The 19,946-nt window shown below is 40.3% G+C and overlaps 1 protein-coding gene across 3 annotated transcripts in view; it reads left to right on the forward strand.

Annotated features, from left to right (window-relative positions):
• Positions 1-19,946, forward strand: part of RAB3GAP1 (RAB3 GTPase activating protein catalytic subunit 1) — a 79,686-nt gene that overhangs the window by 45,767 nt on the left and 13,973 nt on the right. For all 3 annotated transcript variants that reach the window (XR_010085194.1, XM_063429354.1, XM_063429355.1), the window contains exons 10-17: positions 2,509-2,577; positions 3,750-3,823; positions 4,448-4,540; positions 5,826-5,995; positions 7,882-7,977; positions 9,262-9,434; positions 9,827-9,881; positions 10,918-11,277. Coding sequence is in view for 2 of the 3 variants with exons in the window: in XM_063429354.1 (XP_063285424.1) it covers positions 2,509-2,577; positions 3,750-3,823; positions 4,448-4,540; positions 5,826-5,995; positions 7,882-7,977; positions 9,262-9,434; positions 9,827-9,881; positions 10,918-11,277 (1,090 nt within the window). In the remaining variant the exon portion in view is untranslated. The remainder of the gene's footprint in view (positions 1-2,508; positions 2,578-3,749; positions 3,824-4,447; positions 4,541-5,825; positions 5,996-7,881; positions 7,978-9,261; positions 9,435-9,826; positions 9,882-10,917; positions 11,278-19,946) is intronic.

Here is a 19,946-nt window from a genome sequence, read left to right on the forward strand (position 1 = left end):
GGTAACAAACTCCTCTCCCTTACACACCTTCAACCGCTGGGGAGAGGGGATAACAGGCTCCTCTCCCTGCACCGTAGACTGCCGCTGGGGAGCAAGAACGGCACTTTCAGCTCCCTGTAACGCACACTGCCGCTGGGGATCTGGGCCGACTGCCCAGCATCCCTGTAGGGCCGGTAGAGAGACCGCAGTCCCATCTCCACCTGCCATCTGTGGGTCTTCCCAGGACCAATCCGTGAGGCCCCTCAACATTTGTGAGTAAGGGCCACCTGCTTCCCCACCTGGCAACTCTGGCTGCTGCTGGGGATCTGGGCCGGCTGCCCAGCATCCCGGTGGGCCTTGTGGAGAGACCTTGGTCCCATCTCTACCTGCCTGTTGTGGTTCCTCACAGGACCAGTCTATGAGGACCCCCACTTCGGGTTCCTCCCGCCGCCTCAGGGAAAGACGGCTAACCTCCTCGGATGCAGCCTCTACTCGGCTGCTGTAACGCTCCTGCTGCTGAGCATACTTCCTCTCTTTTGCCAACCGGAATTCTCGGTCCAGCCTTGTGTTTCGCTCAGCCATGACCTGGTTCCAGATCACCCGGCGTGTCTCCATGGGTATATCATCCCCATACTCGGCCACTCGCTGCCTCACCTCGGCCAGCCAATCATCTCCAGAGCCAGAACCTTCCATACTTGTCTGCTCCCAGGGGCGCTGCACGACTGCTAGCGTTGCCCTCAATTTGTAATCCAAACGAACTGTGTCTCCGAGCTGCTTTACCTCGCACTAGGACGCCATCCCACCGCTTGCCACCAATGTAACGGATCACCTGGCACCCCGACTGGGTACCTCCGTTAATGGATGCTCCTAGCGCTTCCTGAGGACTCCAAGCACTCTGGCAGACACCACAATCACCGAATCCGAGAAACCTTTTAAATTCTCCCAAGCATATGAATGCTGTAGACCATTGAATAGGAACCATACGAATAGGCTTGTACTCCTAGCAGTCAACTGGAACAGCATGCAATAAATCCTTCCCCCCAATAATGAGACGACACATCACTTTGAGGGTAAAACAGGAACTCTGGACTGGCTCATCCAGCCCGGCTTTTATTACAATAATACACATACAGTCCACACCCAGGGGGAGGCATAAAATATCCAATCACATACATGGTTCAGCCCACACATCCCCTCCCCTCAGATAACATTAAACCCAATTATCCGGTACACCTTTTCAGCCAAGTTCTGGATGTACCCCAAAACCCGGGGGTACACCTTTAAATCCAGCATCGCTGGATAGCCCTTATTCAGGGGGACAACATATCCAAAATTCAAGTAATTCGGATGAATGGTTCGTGAGATATGGGGTTCCAAAGATTTGACCGACCGCATGGGTAAAGTATCCGAAAACAGTTCCATGCATTTTGGCCCTGCGGTCGGTCACAAACAAGGGAATGAAAACAGGCGAATTGCCTGTGTTATAGAGCCTGGAGAGGGTTTGAATGAATTCCCTTGTTTATGGGGCTCTTTCTACCGAACGGCGGGTCATTCGGTAGTTTCCATACGAATTTCTGGAAGTATGGAGGTCTCAGCGGTGTTTGCCTAGTCAAGTGTCCGATTTTAGTTCCAGACACTCGACGGCAAAACACCGCTGTTCGGTAGTTTAAGATGGCCGCCGCCACGTGTTTGTTTCCCGAATGGCGGCCACCCAGAGGACAAAGACCACACTGCACTGATTGCCAATTACCCGTTTGCAACATTGTTGCAAACTGTAATTGGAGGCACACTTATTCCTGGGTGGTCTGGTTGTTCGGTAGTTTCACTCAATATACTGAATGGAGTGATTCTACCGAACAATCAGATGAATGTTGCATACAAATCACCCAGGATACACTTAACACATCTATAAATACATATATAATATTACAGGCAGTACACTCGAATATGCTTCACAGTCTTAAAGGGACAGTAGTCCCAAAAGTCCCAATATGTCCATAGATGCTGTTAAAAGGGCCAGTAGCAGCAATATACAGTACAATATGCCCCAAATAACCCAGGGGCCATAGTCAGTAGGTAGGAGGCTAGCAAACAGGCTTCTCCAGGGCCCAGTGGCGAGGTTGGTTTCGCCACATCTTGACCTAATGCAACCCTCAAGGTTTCACCTTCTCAGTCAGCCCTAAAACCCTTTGGTTATATTCTGTTACTATTTTCATGTAAGATATCAATATCTTCCACCACCTTTCACCTTCCTAAACAAAGGCAGTAAAATCATCATGTAGATAACGCACGCAGTAATAATTAATGATCATGGCGAGCCATTGGTGAACTTGCTTTCCACTAATTGTGTGTTTTGTTTTTAAAAATGTATTTATTTTTGTGTCTGCCCAATTTAAATAATGAAAAGTACACACACAGGTGTTTAAGCCAATGAAAACAGTTAATGTTTCTGGTTGGTAATGGTGATTTTTTTGAGCTTCGTCTTTGGCTAGTCCAGGAAATAATACTTTACTTTTGTTTGTCTGCTAGTGAGCTTCATTTGGCAACAACCTGGCCTTTTTTGACCGAAGGGATCGTTGTGGACAATGACGTCTACTCGTAAGTTGATCTTCAGGGAATAGTGACAGAGAAAATAGGGAGAGGGGTCATAGGAAATGGCGAGAGGGGTCAGGGTTAGGAAATGGCGAGAGGGGCAAGGGTTTGGCAATGGCGAGAGGGGTCAGGGTTAGGAAATGGCGAGAGGGGCAAGGGTTTGGAAATGGCGAGAGGGGTCAGGGTTTGGAAATGGCGAGAGGGGCAAGGGTTTGGAAATGGCGAGAGGGGCAAGGGTTTGGAAATGGCGAGAGGGGCAAGGGTTTGGAAATGGCGAGAGGGGTCAGGGTTAGGAAATGGTGAGAGGGGTCAGGGTTTGGAAATGGCGAGAGGGGTCAGGGTTTGGAAATGGCGAGAGGGGCAAGGGTTAGGAAATGGTGAGAGGGGTCAGGGTTAGGAAATGGTGAGAGGGGTCAGGGTTTGGAAATGGCGAGAGGGGTCAGGGTTTGGAAATGGCGAGAGGGGTCAGGGTTTGGAAATGGCGAGAGGGGCAAGGGTTAGGAAATGGCGAGAGGGGTCAGGGTTAGGAAATGGCGAGAGGGGTCAGGGTTAGGAAATGGTGAGAGGGGTCAGGGTTTGGAAATGGCGAGAGGGGTCAGGGTTTGGAAATGGCGAGAGGGGCAAGGGTTTGGAAATGGCGAGAGGGGCAAGGGTTTGGAAATGGCGAGAGGGGCAAGGGTTTGGAAATGGCGAGAGGGGTCAGGGTTAGGAAATGGCGAGAGGGGTCAGGGTTAGGAAATGGCGAGAGGGGTCAGTGTTTGGAAATGGCGAGAGGGGTCAGGGTTTGGAAATAGCCATATGGGTTAAGGTCTGTAAAAAGCCAGAAGGGTCAGGATTTGGAATCAGCCAGAGGAGTAAGGGTTTGACAATAGCCAAGAGGGGTCACGGATTGGAAATGGAGAAGGGGTTAAAACCTCAGTGTGAAGTGCTAGCATAAAAAAAATAATTAGAAAATAGGGTGATGGGGTCACCAAGCAGAAAGATGGGTTAGTCAGGAAATAGTGAGAGGGGATTAGGGTTACTTGCTTCTCTGTAATAGAGGAAGGATGCACCCACAAAAGGGCTGCTCTTTAACTTCAGCATTTCTTTAGCATACACATGGATACTCTGCTGCCTTTAAATTCATTTTTCATATCTGTTTTCCTTTATTAAATTATTGTGGTTTTTTATTTTTATAGTGATCTGGATCCATTACAGGCTCCTCAGTGGTCTGTCAGAGTTAGGAAAGCGGATAATCCTCAGTGTATGCTGGGTAAGTGTAACCACAGACCAGATTAGGACATATCTGTGAATATCTTTTTGTAGTATTTTTGTAGTATGCGCACTCACTCCCATCAATCTGAGCCAGGGTGCTTGCTGTACCAGAACCAAACACCAGATTCCCAATTCAGTAAAGTAAAATGAAAGAGGTCCAGGCACTTTATTGGAACCATATCTGTGAATATAGCACTTTCTATTAACCACAGACCAAATCAAGGACATCTTTCTAAATACAATCGATTCTAAAAAAAGAAACCCATCCCAAATCAAGGCTGTATTTTGCAATAGACCCCTTTTGTTTAAAAAAAAAAAAGCCAAATTATGGATATGTGTATCTTTTTTTTAGCGTGTAACAATTTGCTGTTGAAGGGGCCATCTAAGCATCATCATCCCTGCTCCTCATTGTAGTGATTATGGTGCAAAGTCCTTGGGTGCCGCTCATCTGCTTTGTGTCTTCTCTCACTTTAAAACTACTTTATATATAACTGTGTTATGTGCTCCATGAAAATTCCTACTTTAGCAGCTTACACTGTAACATGTGATTTTGTTTTTCACACTGCAATAGATAAGAGTACGAGAAACAAAATGTTAAATAAGCATATTTTTTATTCTGTAGGTGATTTTGTTTCGGAATTCTTTAGACTTTGTCGACGGAAAGAGTCTACGGATGAGCTTCTGGGAAAATCAGCCTTCGAAGAGAATGGGAAAGGTAATGTGGTGGATTGTCTGGGGACTAAATTAAACCATAAAGGGAGCTGCAGGAAGCATATTAAGAGATCAACACATGGCACATTCAGAGATCATGGAGATTATGCATAAATAGCAATTCTTGAGAAATTGCCTTGGAAACCAAATATTTCTTCATTGTTCTGAAAATGGAGCAGTCATCGTGGAAACAACGGATTGCTTCACATTTGTAAAAGTGGTGCAATTGCCACAAACATCCTAGATGCCTTCACCTTAAGAACTGCCCCCACGATTGCTCAGCATTCATTTTACTAAAGGGATACTCCACTTTCTCACCAAACTCACTGTTTAGTAGATATACCAACAATGAAGATATGCTTGCATTTAATTATGCATTTTTCTAAAAATAGCTTGGAAAACCTGCAGTTCTCTTGTCTGCAACCATTGCAAGCCCACCTCCTCCTTCTAACCCCGCCTAGACTTTTTGCGGCTGTCCAATCACAGACTACCCAATGCAGCTCAATGAGAACTGTTTGCAAGGCATGTCTTCTGGGCAATTGCTGCCTAATAAGTTTAGTTTGCTAATGACAACTGTCGATGCAATCTGGTATATAACCTCTGCCCATTTTTACACTGCATATTAATTTCATCACTGGAGTGCTGATCGCCATGTCTCACTGTGTTTCAATCTGTAAAATCCAGGGTAAAGAAAGTATCTTTATCATACACCGGTTCGAAAACCACATTTCATTTTACTCACGGTATATATTTTTTTTTTGCATGGGACTAATCCCAAGATGGGAGCTACAGTTACTGCCATGTGAGTTTCTACTGCACTTCGTGATATGACATGTATGTCATGATATGACCATATCAATGTAATTTGCCATTTTCTCTGTACCACCTGTTTAACTATAAATAAAGAATAAAAAGAAAATACTTGGGAGGGACCAACCGGCATGCCCTACTTGGGTCCATTAAAGTTTGGAAATGCGACCCACAATCTTAATGCACTTTTAATGTCTATGCATAGGGAATTATTCCCTATTTATTTGTGTATATGTTTAGAACACAACCTTCTCAGGGATCTGTGTATTCCGCCTTATTTTCTACTTCCATTTTAGGTACATGCGTGTACCTAGTTAATGTCTTTAGGAAATTCCCGGTGCCTGTTTGAGCGGAGTTACAGTTTATGCACCTTTACTGGTACCTGTGAGTACCAAGCTCTAGTTTTTAAAATAAAACCCTTACGAAAAAACCTATTAATAAAGTGAAATTTACAAAAGAAAAATACTATTGTGTTTCAGAAGCAGCTGATATAAGCCAAGCCCTCTCAAAACTCACAGAACCGGCACCGGTTCATATCCACAAGCTATCCGTCACCAGCATGGTCCATAGTGCCAGGAAGAAAATCCGCAAACACAGAGGAGGCGATGAGTCGCCGTTAAGTAATGAGGTCCTAAACGCTATTCTCTTTGTAAGTTCCACTCTAACTCTTTTAAAAATGTTTTTATTTTTATTCCTCTTCCTTGTGTATTCACAATGTGACCCTTATTTAACAAATTCAGCTTAGCAGCTAATACACGTGTTAATTAGGAAGTGTTACAGCGTTGCTTAAGTGTGAATTAATCATATCTGTTGTTTACCTTGTTAACAGTTCATCCTTCTGAATACGTCGCGTGTCTTATGAAGTGAATAACATTTCAGTGAAACCTGACAAGTGCTTTGTAGTTTTATTTTTACTGTTTCACATCTGCAAGTGTAAACTGAGATTTCTTTTTTCGGAAATCTAAATTCTTTAAAGTGACGTCCTTAGCATCAAAGTGTTGGTGGATTTAGTCATGTGATGGGGTAGAGGTACGAGACCTGCATCTCAGTGCTTGTATTAAAAGCATCAAGACTGTAGGTGGCAGGGGAGATGATATTGGAAAAGTTAGATATCTGTAGATATACAGGAGGAGGGCAAAGGTCACTGGTTACTTGGGATAAGATCCAAGGGTCACTGGTTACTTGGGATAAGATCCAAGGGTCACTGGTTACTTGGGATAAGATCCAATGGTCACTGGTTACTTGGGATAAGATCCAATGGTCACTGGTTACTTGGGATAAGATCCAAGGGTCACTGGTTACTTGGGATAAGATCCAAGGGTCACTGGTTACTTGGGATAAGATCCAATGGTCACTGGTTACTTGGGATAAGATCCAATGGTCACTGGTTACTTGGGATAAGATCCAAGGGTCACTGGTTACTTGGGATAAGATCTAAGGGTCACTGGTTACTTGGGATAAGATCCAAGGGTCACTGGTTACTTGGGATAAGATCCAAGGGTCACTGGTTACTTGGTATAGGATCCAAGGGTCACTGGTTACTTGGGATAAGATCCAAGGGTCACTGGTTACTTGGGATAAGATCTGATGGTCACTGGTTACTTGGGATAGGATCCAAGGGTCACTGGTTACTTGGGATATGATCTGACGGTCACTTTTTACTTGGGATAAGATCCGACGGTCACTGGTTACTTGGGATAAGATCTGACGGTCACTGGTTACTTGGGATAAGATCCGACGGTCACTGGTTACTTGGTATAAGATCCGACGGTCACTGGTTACTTGGTATAAGATCCGACGGTCACTGGTTACTTGGGATAAGATCCGACGGTCACTGGTTACTTGGGATAAGATCCGACGGTCACTGGTTACTTGGGATAAGATCCGACGGTCACTGGTTACTTGGGATAAGATCCGACGGTCACTGGTTACTTGGGATAAGATCCGACGGTCACTGGTTACTTGGGATAAGATCCGACGGTCACTGGTTACTTGGGATAAGATCCGACGGTCACTGGTTACTTGAGACAAGAACACACATTGCTAGTTATTTGGGTGTTGAGTACAGGTCATTAGTTACTTGAGGGTGAGCAGTAGTCAATAATTAATTGCAGATTCAGTAAAGATCACTAATTACTTGGGAATGGAGTTAAGGTCACTAGTTACTTGGGAATGGAGTTAAGGTCATTAGTTACTTGGGAATGGAGTTAAGGTCATTAGTTACTTTGGTAATGGAGTTAAGGTCACTAGTTACTTGGGAGCTGAGCAGGGGCACTAGTCATATGGTTTCAAAATTAAAGAGATGGGGTGAATGGATAAGAATTATGGGGAGGAGAAGAGAATATCTTGTTTGAACCCATTGCCTCTACCTCTATAGACTGCAATACAAACATCAATCCCTAATCCTGCAAACAAACAAACGAGTACATGTAATTATATGTGAAATTGCTCATTTAATACATGTTACAGATGCCTTGGTATTATTTATAGTAAATTAAATACTTTGTGTGAGTTGTACACTTGGTTTGTTCCCAGTTCTTGTTTCCTGATGCCAAACTTCTCGATGGATCAGAAGGAAAGCCTAGCTCCTCCACAGGGAACATTGCTTCACAGTTCGAGAATGAAGACTATGTACGTAACTTGTCCTGGATATTATTTCATATTTGGGCTTCGACATACTGGATCTTTAGCTATTGCTGGACTACAAATCTCATGATGTTCAGCCAACCTAGATTGCAAGTTTCCCAGCCCTGGTCTTTATAGTTTAGATGTGTTGGCCCTGTTTTAAGGTCTGAACACTAACTTGGATTCTTGGTTTGCTTCATTAAGATTTTAGGACAAATGGCATTTTATATCAATATTAGAATCGGGTCCATATGCATCTACAGCATAGATTTCATGTACATTCAGCAGTGCCAACTCTATAGAACTCAGTCAATGAATGTTTAGAGCATTCTGTTTTGTCAAATAATCATTCAGAGATTAAGCTTGGTTTTGAGAATTCAGTGGGTTCCTGATTAGCAACAGTTCTGCACTGAGCCCCTTTCCAACCCAATCAATGTACATCAAGCATGTCAAACATGAGGCCCGCGTGCCGCATGCGGCCCACAATGAGTTTGCAGCCCAGGGCCAGACTGGCCTAGTGGGATAACGGGAAACTTCTCATGTGTTGGGGGAAGGGAGGGGACGGTAGTATATTAAATTAAAGTGGAGGAGAGGAAGTGTGTTAGATTGGGGAGCAGTGTATTAGATTGGGGAGGAGAGGCAGTGTATTAAATTAAAGTGGGGGCAGTGTATTAAGTAAAAGTTGAGGGGAGGCAGTGTATTAGATTGGGGGAGGGGCAGTGTATTAGATTGGGGGGTGCAGGAGGCTGTGTATTAAATTAGAGAGGTGGGGGGCAGTGTATTAGATTGGGGGAGGGGGCAGTGTATTAGAGTGGGAGGGCGCGGGAGGCTGTGTATTAAATTAAAATGGAGGGGAGGCAGTGTATTAGATTGGGGAGGGGGCAGTGCATTAAATGTAAGTAGAGGGGAGGCAGTGTATTAGATTGGGGGCAGTGTATTAGATTAAAGTGGAGGGGAGGCAGTGTATTAGATTGGGGGCAGTGTATTAAAGCGGTGGGAGTGGGGGCAGTGTATTAGATTAAAGTGGAGGAGAGGCAGTGTATTAGTTTGGGGGGCAGTGTATTCCATTGGGGGGACATAGTAAGTAACCTGAAGTGAAGCTTTTGAGTGAATTATATATATGTACCCAGGATTACATAATGTTTGCATGGGAATGATACAAGTAATTTAGTTTGTGTTGGTTTTTTTCACCATCACCATTCTTTAAGCTGTACTTTATTGATCCTTTTTGAATTTGAGAACGTTCTCCGTTTCTTAATGCGCATTCTGTGTGTCTCATTGCATCTACAGCACCTTTACAGCCAGTTGAAGTCCGCTCCATTGGACAGTCTGACGTACAAATTGGCCTTATGTCTCTGTATGGTTAACTTTTACCATGGGGGCGTAAGAGGTGTAGCCCACTTATGGCAAGAGTTTGTTTTGGAGATGCGATATCGGTGGGAAAATAACTGTCTGATCCCGGGGTGAGTATTTAAAAAATATGTGCTTTCTTATATTGTGAAAGGTAGGTTGTTAAAATTCACACATTTGTAATATTCTATTAAATTACTGCTAACCCAAGTGTTGACAAATGTTCGAAGAATTTAGTAATCCGAGTAGCATACATCCAGATAGTTCTCTGTAGAGTAACATCAATAGAGTTATATATAAAATGCTTTCTTGGGTTTGTTGAGCATTGCATTGGCATTCTTATTTAATTGGATATAATGTTTTATGGACTTTAGAATTTTTTTTTTTTTTAGCTTAAGTAGTCACATCATTTTGAAATGTTGTATTATCACACACCATGTGTGTCACCCACTATTTGTCCATATCACCATATGGTCAAAATCACTGAAATAGACATGTTTTGTAGGTTGGCCAGCGGTCCTCCAGATCTCAAATGCTGTTTGCTGCATCAGAAACTCCAGGTAAGTGTGTGTATGAGTGTTGCACTCCATACAGTGTGATTATTGGGAATGTCTTTGAAAGTAGGTGTTCTACAGAATTTGAAGAAGAAAAAATTCTAACTTTGTTTTTTAGTTCCAATGGTTAATTAAATAGTATTAGTTTGAACATAAGATACAAAAAAACTAGACTGGGACATCCCACAATATGCTTGATTTTGCAACTCAGTGACTCTTATTAAATGGCTAGGGCAGAGGTTTTCCTTCATACTTTACACAAGTACAGACAGTTAAATACCCTTTCTGTGCATTAAATGAAATTCTTCTCGTTATTATTTGTAGACATCATGGGTCATATTTGTCAGCATGTTAAGGTGTATGCTGGTCCATAATACTGAAATGCAAATGTTTACCACCGTTTACCACCATTGTGTAGATATTATTTTCATTATTGCTCTAACCTTTGGCCAAGTGTTGTCTGAGTGTGGTTGTATCTGTAATTTTAGTAGTTATTATTTTTTATTATACATTATTACGTGCATACTGTTCTATGAGGGAGAAAGTTACATTTTACAAAACCAACCATAATATTTTGGCTATTGAGATTCCCTTTGTGAGGAGCTGTGATCATATTCCGTTACAGCAAAACGGAAGTCTTTGATTATTAAATTAAAGAAATCCCTGTAACTTGAATTCTGTTATGATTTTAGCTCATCTAAAGCCTCTGAGACAGGTTGGGAATACAGTAAAAAGCAATGGAAGTATTCTATTTAAAGAATCTAAACATGGGACTCTATACTGATGTATTTAGAAGCTTGGAGAATAGTCTTCCTCCTGCCTTTAAAACAATATCTTTTTTAAAATATTAATAGGATTTTAAACTTTTCTGTTTGGTCCATTTCATACCTTACCTGAAGCTGTCTAACTCCTTAGCAATGACTGCCAATCTATTCTGTCATGTCTGCCCCGTATATATCCTGAAAATATGCCATTGATTTAATATTAGAACACGCTTATAAATAAAAGACCATACTTCCAGCAGCTTCTTTCTGTTTTGCAGATGTTAAATTGCTGCATTGGAAGGAAGAAGGAAAGGGATGAGGGTAAAAAAGCCGGTGCCACAGACTTCTCAAGTGACAAGTCACCAAACAGGATTGCAAACGATCCAGGCGAATCGGAGAAAAGTAAATATGAAGTGGGGAAATCTTGGGACTCCTGGAGCGACAGTGAAGATGAATTCTTTGAGTGTCACAGCGACACGGAGGAACTGAAAGAAAGCGGGCAAGAGGCTACAAAGAAATCTTCGTCCAAAGACGACTCGAAGGAACCTCTGGTGTTAAAACCAGAAGGGCGTCTACATCAGTCCGGAAACTTAACCTTGCTAAGCACGGGGGAGCCACTCTACATTCCAGTAACACAGGTACAGAGATATGTTTATTTCACGTAAATGGCCAGTCACAGTGCAAGCTGTAATGGAGTTTTACCATATAAACATTGCTCTCTGATTATACTCCGCTAATTATGTCTAAATTTAATAGATTTTACTCTTCTCGAGTGAGCAAGCTTTCTGTATCCTGGTTTCCCAGCAAGATTCATTACAGTCAGATCACATATTAGATGTCCTTAAGGTCCTGGCTTGATATGCTTTGATTTTAGTCTAGATTCTAGTTTTCCGAAACCCTTGATATATTCCACATTTCTGTTGTTTAGTTTCCTGATATATAGATTTCTGTTCCTCTAACCCCTATATAGTTGCTTGCTTTATTCTCTCTCTCTCTCTCTCTCTCTCTCTCTCTCTCTCTCTCTCTCTCTATATATATATATATATATATATATAGATATAAAAATTTTTTTATATATATATAAATAGCAACTAAATAGAGGTTAGAAGAAGAAAAAAAATAATAAAAAAAATTATATATATATAGATATATCTATATATATCTATATATATATAATTTTTTTTTTTTTTTTTCTTCTTCTAACCTCTATTTAGTTGCTATTTATATTCTCGATTTCCGTAGTAAGTTTAGCCTTTATACTTTAGGTCATTTTGTACTCGCTCCTGACTTTATTTTTTATTTAAGTCTTTGTCTATACATTCTGATGTATCAAACCTGTAAAAGATGTCCCCAATGTTTGTTCTCTGTGAGTCTGGGGGTCGATGTGGAACTTTTCTCTTCTCAGAGATAAAAATACTAATGGCACCTGTGCGGCTTTTCCTCATTTGTTCTCTCAGAGATCGTATTATTTAAAGGATAAGCTTGTAATAAGATCCAATCTGAGGAATAAAAAGAGCTTTCTATTAAATAAAATCCCATTATACCTTCGTAGACGCAGACCTCATGTTACAATCCCTGAAGTGACTTTCGCGAATCAGGATTTTTATTTTTTTGGCTATTATACTCTTCCGTTTCTATATGGTGTATATAACACACAAGCCCAATCATTATCAGACAATGAGAAACTTTCTTTAAAGGATCGGAGACCACTGAAAAATGTCTCATTAAACGCTTGGGGACCAGTCCTTTTTCTTTCTTTCCCTTTCTGCGTTTGATCTCAAAGAACAAAGGAACTGGTCCTAAACTTCAAAGAAAAAATTGATCATTTGTAATTTTTCATTTTTATTGTTCTAAAAACTATTTATCAGCTCCACAATGAATGGTTTGTGTAATTTTTGTCCTCTTCAGTAGTCTTTAGTTGGTTATAGAATGACTCTCTGCACAAGTAATTAGGTGAATATTTAATATGTAGATATATAAACAGGCATAGATGTAAAGATGCGTAAAAAAAAGAACAAATCTTAACATTTTGATCACGTGCAATCAGGTAGATATTTGGGTGAAACAACTTTTGAGCAAGTGATGATTGTAGATTTTATCTGAATGCTTTCATGATTATGAGATAGTAGCAGCCAATCCTGTGTTTATTTCAGTAATGCTTTCATGGTTTTTGGTATAATTGGAGATTCATGTAAACGGGGCTAAAACAAATCTTTAATAATTCTTAAACTACAGGGAACAAAGTCCCTCAGGAATGGGAGACATGCCAGAGACTAGATAATTGTATCTATGAAAGTGGCCATGAAGCGAGCTCGTGTGTAGGTAGACGTTTTCTGTAGGTATTCCATTATCCCTTTTATTATTTATTCTAATAATGAGCCTTTTCTGCAAGTGTTGGGGACAATACTCTGTAACCGGTATTGAGGTAGGATCTTCTTCTTCAAAGATTGTGGCATTTGCTGATGATTTACCATTCTCCTTTATATTCCCCGACTTATCAGCAAATATGGATCAGAAAGTCTTGATATACAGTTAGTTCTCTTTCCAACGTTAAAATTCAGCAAGTGGAAGAATGTAAAATGGGAGAGCACATCCTGCCCTCGATAAAACATAGCTTCAATTTCCAATATGTGAATTGATTGGTTATGTAGACAAGTTATACATTGTTAACGTCCATTCACTAGATTCCAATGTAGGCCAGGACGTGATGAGATGGCTTTCACCTCGTTTTCGTTGGATGGACATTATTAACATCTTTAAAATAAATACATTACGCCCCTCCTTCTGTACATCTTTCAGGTAATACCTTTCATTGTAAGACCACTGTTACTCTGATCCGTTTTCTTCCTGTCGATCGTTTCTGGTTATTGTGAACGAACTACATTAATAAAAAATATTAGAAATAACATCAGTTCGCAAGAATGTCTTTCACATAAAATAATGAAAGTTGCACGCGAGTACATTGGGTTATTCATTTGTTTCCTTTTAACAATTTCCTCTGACATTTTAGTATTTTCAGCCACTGAGCAGGAGAGTAGCTACAAACACGTTTACCGCGCCATGGTGACTGACTGTTTTGTACCTTATGAGATATAATCAGTCCCTATTTAAAACTCCGTCAGCCCTGAAATTTTTTTCCCCTGACATTTGCTGCAGCCCTGCTGTGTGTAATTCTCAGCGTTTTTGCCAGTGAGGTATTTTATTTCTGTTTAATTTCTCTGTCTTGCTTGTTATCTGCGTGCTGCACTATACTACCGTTGTACGTTCTGTCCTGATATGATGCTATCTGGTTTGCCTGTGTACCTTAAAGTGACACCAAACGTTACGTTTGTTCCGTTGGAAGAAAAAAGTTCAAATTAAATTGTCACTACAGTGATGTAAAATGTACTGTGTATCTGTATCCAGAGTTACACAGTTTTAGACAGACCGTCCTCAAACTGACAACTGAAGAGGTAAGATACATGCGCTGTCAGCACAGCCAATCAGCGTGGCAATCAGTGAGGCAGCTGTCACAGGTGTGATTGCCTCTCACTGCTAGTTTTGGAACGTTGGGTTTTTATGATAAAGGTATGGGGTATGTAGTCGGGGTCCCTTATTTCTGCGATACAGAACAATAAAAAAAAAAAAAGAGTGATCGATGACAGATGGCAAAGTCGTAATAAAATGTCTTTGAATTTCTATTTTTTTTTTCTGAATTATTTGTTTACCTTTGCTTGTTATTAAAATGTAACTGCATAAAAAAAATAGTGGATAATATGTTAATATCTTTTGATGTGTTGGGGGATCAAATATTGTCTGCAAATGTGTAAATTAAAGATGCAACATACCTGCCACAAATAATGCATGTGTATTTCTGGCTCACAAAAGCGAATGATGGGCCCTAGTACAATGCTACTGTCGGTAACATTACAAAACGGATCAATTTACATATTTATTTTATTGATTATTTTTTTGAATGATTATTATGCATTATGTTATCTGTGGAATGCATTGCGAAATTGGCAAGCATTTCACCCCATTCCCTTTAATTCTTCCATTCAACAATAGTTATACCTAAGACAAAATCTTTTTCCTCCTCATATTTTAAACCCGGAAATGATAAACGTTTTGATACAACGAACAAATGTTTTTAAGAAAGAATATATCGATAGTCTAGATCTTGGAGGTGAACCGTTTTGTTAACTTTATAACATGGGTTCCAAAGAAAAGCATATTTATAGTTGTAGCAGAACCAGTTAGAATGCAGATCCTCTGCCCTCGTAGAATTACATTTGGTGCTTTTTAAGGTTATTCAGTAGACTGAGAATTCAAAGTGATTTTAAACATGTTTTCCAATTTGGCTATTTCTACCTTAAGTTTTTAATTCACTGTGAATCCTCCCTTTGAGAATAACCTTCATGTTACGAAATCTGACAGCAGTCTCGATTTGTATCGATAAATAGAACTTTATACTTTGTTCTTATATTCTATAAGCCGTATTAATTATTATTGACTCTTTAAGAACCAATAATACATAGTAGAATGTTTATAAAATCATTACTCTATGTGGTTTTTGTGTGAAATCTTGCTGTAAAAAGCTATCACTGATTCTTTTTAAAACAGAGAGCAGTACCAGTTGTGCACAGCAGGTGGCAGTGCAGAGTGCATTTAATGGCTCCTCCACAGGACGTAGCATTTTTTTATACAGGCTATTCAAGGGCAAGGACACATGATCTGAGTGCCTTTGAATTCATTCACGAGCCAAAGGATATGATGGATTAGCATGTATCCAATTAAAGTAACTATGACACCAAAAAAAGATATTGATTATCAAGATAATTGCGGCATGCCAACCCTGTGCGAAAAAGAGTGTGAAAATAAATTAATAGTGTGTCAATCAAATTCCTGACAAGTTAGAGATTGAAAATGAAATAGTAGGGTGGGTTACTAGCTATTGGCAGGAGCTATTTAAGTGCTGCAGGGCTTAACTCTTTAGTGTCATGAAATATATATTTATAAGTATATAGATCTTCATACCTAAAATACATTAAATGGGTACGCACTGTTAAACCAGATCATTGCTAGACGAAAACCGTTTCCTCTGTCAGTACTGTGGGGAATGTTTGGGAGCACGGAATTAGATATTTTGCTGACCTACGTTACAATGAATGCTCTCAGTGATGACAGTTGTACTGCCGTACATTAAGCATGCAGGTAAGTCGCTGCTAAGCCCTAAATATAACAGCAAATTTAATAAATTGTCATTGAAGTGGATACGTGCACTGCTTGTGGATACTAAGCAAAGACAGTGTCTCCAGGGAAACATCTAAATATTGCAACCACTCTCACAGAGAGGGCTAATACGGCCAGGAATCACTTATTGCAGCAGAAGGTTACTGTATATTGTATGAGCAGGCAGAAAGGATCGAGGGATGCAAGTGAAATACTGCCATTTAAACAGACAGGTCTAAATTATAACATTCAGAGATACAAGGCTCAGACTGTACTTCTGTGAAGGGGAAATATATATTTGTCAGTCCATCCCCCCTGGGGAAAAGAAGATATCAGGTTTGAAGATTGTGAGCCCAGTAAGATAGTGATCTGAATCCAATGTAATCCCTTGAAATGGGACATATAGAGTTACATATACACCTCTACCAGGTTCCCACTCTCCTGAGATTTCCTTCCATAGCTGTATGCAATAGACGCAGAGCAGTGATGCCTAATGTAGTGATCTCAATGGAGAATTGGTGAAGATTACTGGCATATAATGGGTATATCATTCAGCATTTGCAAGTAATAGATTAAAGAGACACAACAGTGACCCTCCCCCATTGCTTTATGCATTTTATAGATAATGCTTTAAACATGTACAAAGAAAAGCAATATAAGAAAATGTACTCCCTTTTTGAACGAGTCGAAATTGCAGCATAAGCACAGGCACAAGTCATAGCAGACGGGCAACTCCTACACCAGGAAGAGACTCATCCAATCAGCAGCCTCTTATCCTGGCTTATTGTTTTGTTTTTTTCTAATGCCATAAACACTTGTGCAAAGTTTTATGGGATATTTAGCCAACCACACATCACATGAGTAGAACTTGTCAATAAGCTGATCGCACATGTATGGGGGCTACTATTAGTTTACACATAGTCTGGTAGTGCAGCCTCAGGTTGGTCTTTCTCCAGAGCTGAAGAGTGGTGAGATGCCCATTCAAGTAGAGCTTTTATTAGGCACATGCCGCAAGAGCAAGCTGAACTAACCTTGGATGGCACTGATCCGGAGGCAGTCTTACAGTTGCATATATGTTTTGTAAATTACAGCAGTTATCAGCCACTTTGGGCAGGAAAGAGGACAGTGTACACTCTGTACCATGAGCTTTTGGGGTAGTAGTTTTCATGCTTAAAGTGACCCTTTAATACAACAAATTGAATTGACAGTCCCTGATTTATCACTAAACATGTTTTTATAGTTCTATCAAACCAATCTTGTGTCTTGGTAACACCACATTTTATTTACTTCGTAGACTTGATGTGGAGCCACCATAACAATTCTATTCCACCTGAACTTGTAATTCAAAATATGGCACCATTTTAAAATAAAGATTCTCAGAAAACAAGAATTCACTTTGAAACTTTTCAGATTTGTACTTGCATAGATAGTTGCTTACTACTCAAACTTAATCACTGTTATCAAATTAATGGTACAGCGATGGGAACATGTTGTGCTCTCTCTTATCCCATATGAGAACTCTGTGTTGTGTTTTTGTGTCTAGATTTTTTAAGGAATTTTCAGAAATACGGTAAACCGAATGCGGTGTGTATTTAACACTATATGTAGCCTTGAAGCCATTGCAGTGGATTTTTATCCTTGTCCTTGCCACATCCTTGAACTCTACACTTTCATTTTCTTTAGGGTTTAAGAGATCTCCTTAAAGGGAATACAGTCTGAGCATTCTAACCCTGAATTGAATAAGTCATACCTTTTTGTTTTCTGTTTCAAATGGCAGTATTTCACTTGCATCCTACGGTCCTTCCTGCCTGCTCATACATACACAGATACCTTCTGCTGCCTGGTAGCTGGTTCATTAAGTGCTTTCTAGCGTATGAGACCGTGGTTACAATACTTGTATTTCTCCCTGGAGACACTGCCTTTGCTTAGTATCCAGAAATAGTGCTCGTATTCACTTCTCTGATGATTTATTCATTCACTGTTATATTTAGGGCTTACTCGCAACTTACCTACATGCTTAACATATGTCTGTATAATTTATACCCAGAGATCTCAAAATAGTGCATATCCACGTAATGAGTATATTTTATAATATTAACAGTTTGATTCCTGCAGTATTTAATAAGTCTGGCCAATTATCACAGTGCAACCTTATTAACAACCCTACAATTTTATTTTAAAACGGTGGATTTAATAAATGATATCCTGTGGTCCCTCTCCGGTATGTATACTGTCTACATGTTTTGTATTTTGTATATATACACAGGCGAGAGAGCTCATTCAGGTTAGTACACCACTTTTAGTACAAGCTTAAACTTTGCCGTGTTCCTTCCCTGTACAGTCATTTCAGGTTTTCATCTTCCAGAGGTTGATAACATAAAACCCATTGGGTGATTTATGATGCCATATACCTGTCAGCTGACATTTGGTTAAATGAGGACTGGCGGATCATCATGGGACCATGGGTTCAGAAACAACAGGAGTGCAAATATTAGTACAGGAGTAGGCAACCTTCGGCACTCCAGATGTTGTGGACTACATCCCCCATAATGCTTTTACACCCATAATGCTGGCAAAGAATCATTGGAGGTGTAGTCCAAAACATCTGCAGTGCCGAAGGTTGCCTATGCCTGTATTAGTATATAGTGTGCATTGTTTCTATCCTGGTCTTTAGATCCCAGCTTCATATAGGCAGATAATACCTAAGGTAGAGTCTGTATCTCTTGCAATACCCCCCTGTGGGGTCCTCTGTAAATGTGCATCGAACCCCCTCGCTGTTACATCCCTGTGTCTCTTTCTAAGCCTGCCATGTCTTTGTATTCCCAGAGCTAACTATCCCCACCGGAGCGGCCCCTTCAAAGCCACCTGCACAGTGTTTGTCTTTTATCCTATTAATCTGTAGCAGTAGCTGCCCCTTGTATGTTGTGTAACCAGCACTGATCAATAGCTCTATTTAAAGCTATGACCTCATTCTCTCTTAACCCCTTCCATGCCATACAAGTATCTCATGTTTAGTGTGATTCTGTTTTCCGCTTTGCAGGTTATTGTTCACTTTTACACTTGGAGACAAACAAGCTCCTCTATTTCCCAGAGTTTTCTTTTTCTTATTGACGTTTAATTTCTTCAGATATATAATTTCCTGCAAGTTTCTTATACTCTCTCTTAAAGTTGTAATTGAACCCTCTAGAATACATTATAGGTTAGTAGATCAGTACTAGTGATGGGTAGTTGGTTGCAAGCACCAACACCCTTTCTTACCGTTTAATGGTTTAGTCACCCTTGTGGCACTCTAGGCGTTAAATTACTCTTTAATCAGATCTTTCAGAACTGAGAGAAAAGCATTGTGGTCTGCCACAAAAATATGGCTACTGCTTATTTCATTTCTTTTTGTATTTTTAAGTTTCATTAATGTAACTACAGTCTCCAAAAAGTGCAGACAGGGCAATACATGCAAATTAGCTAAAATATCCCATGATTATCCAGGACACATTAGTCTGTGTGATTCAACTTAAAGGCAATGTCTAGGTTGCAAAGGGTGCATATTATGTAATCCTTCTGACAATTATATTAACAAATGGATTTATTAGTTTTCCAAAATTACCTTTCTAACTTATCAACCTAATTTCTGCAGCTTAGCTGATTCACTCTTTTGTAAGTCCTAGAGTAAACACACTACAGAAGAAGGTGTCTAAATGGATCTATCTTTTTCAGGAAGTGTTTACGAAGGTTGTGTAAGTCACATGCAGGGAGGTGTGGCTAGGGCTGTATAAACAGTGATTTAACTCATAAATCACAGAGAACTTAACAGTGAGACTTCAGGGACATGATTTATACAGCTGAAGTAATTACCTTTAATGTCATCTCCCAGTACTATATTATTTATACACTTTAAAAGTACTTTTATGTGCTGGATTCATAATACTAGTCTGAAATGTGAGAGGTCCTCTTTAAATAGCACAGCATGCAAAATATATCCCCTACAAACTGCACAGCTTGTTCTAGAGCGGCCAATTGTTCCAGCGTTTATCAGCTGGGAATTCTACAGCAAATTTAATTCCGCACTTATATTGGCTTTATAAAGGCACAGTATTACTAG

The sequence above is a fragment of the Pelobates fuscus genome, chromosome 8 (assembly GCF_036172605.1).
Source record: "Pelobates fuscus isolate aPelFus1 chromosome 8, aPelFus1.pri, whole genome shotgun sequence".
Classification (NCBI taxonomy): Eukaryota; Metazoa; Chordata; class Amphibia; order Anura; family Pelobatidae; genus Pelobates; species Pelobates fuscus.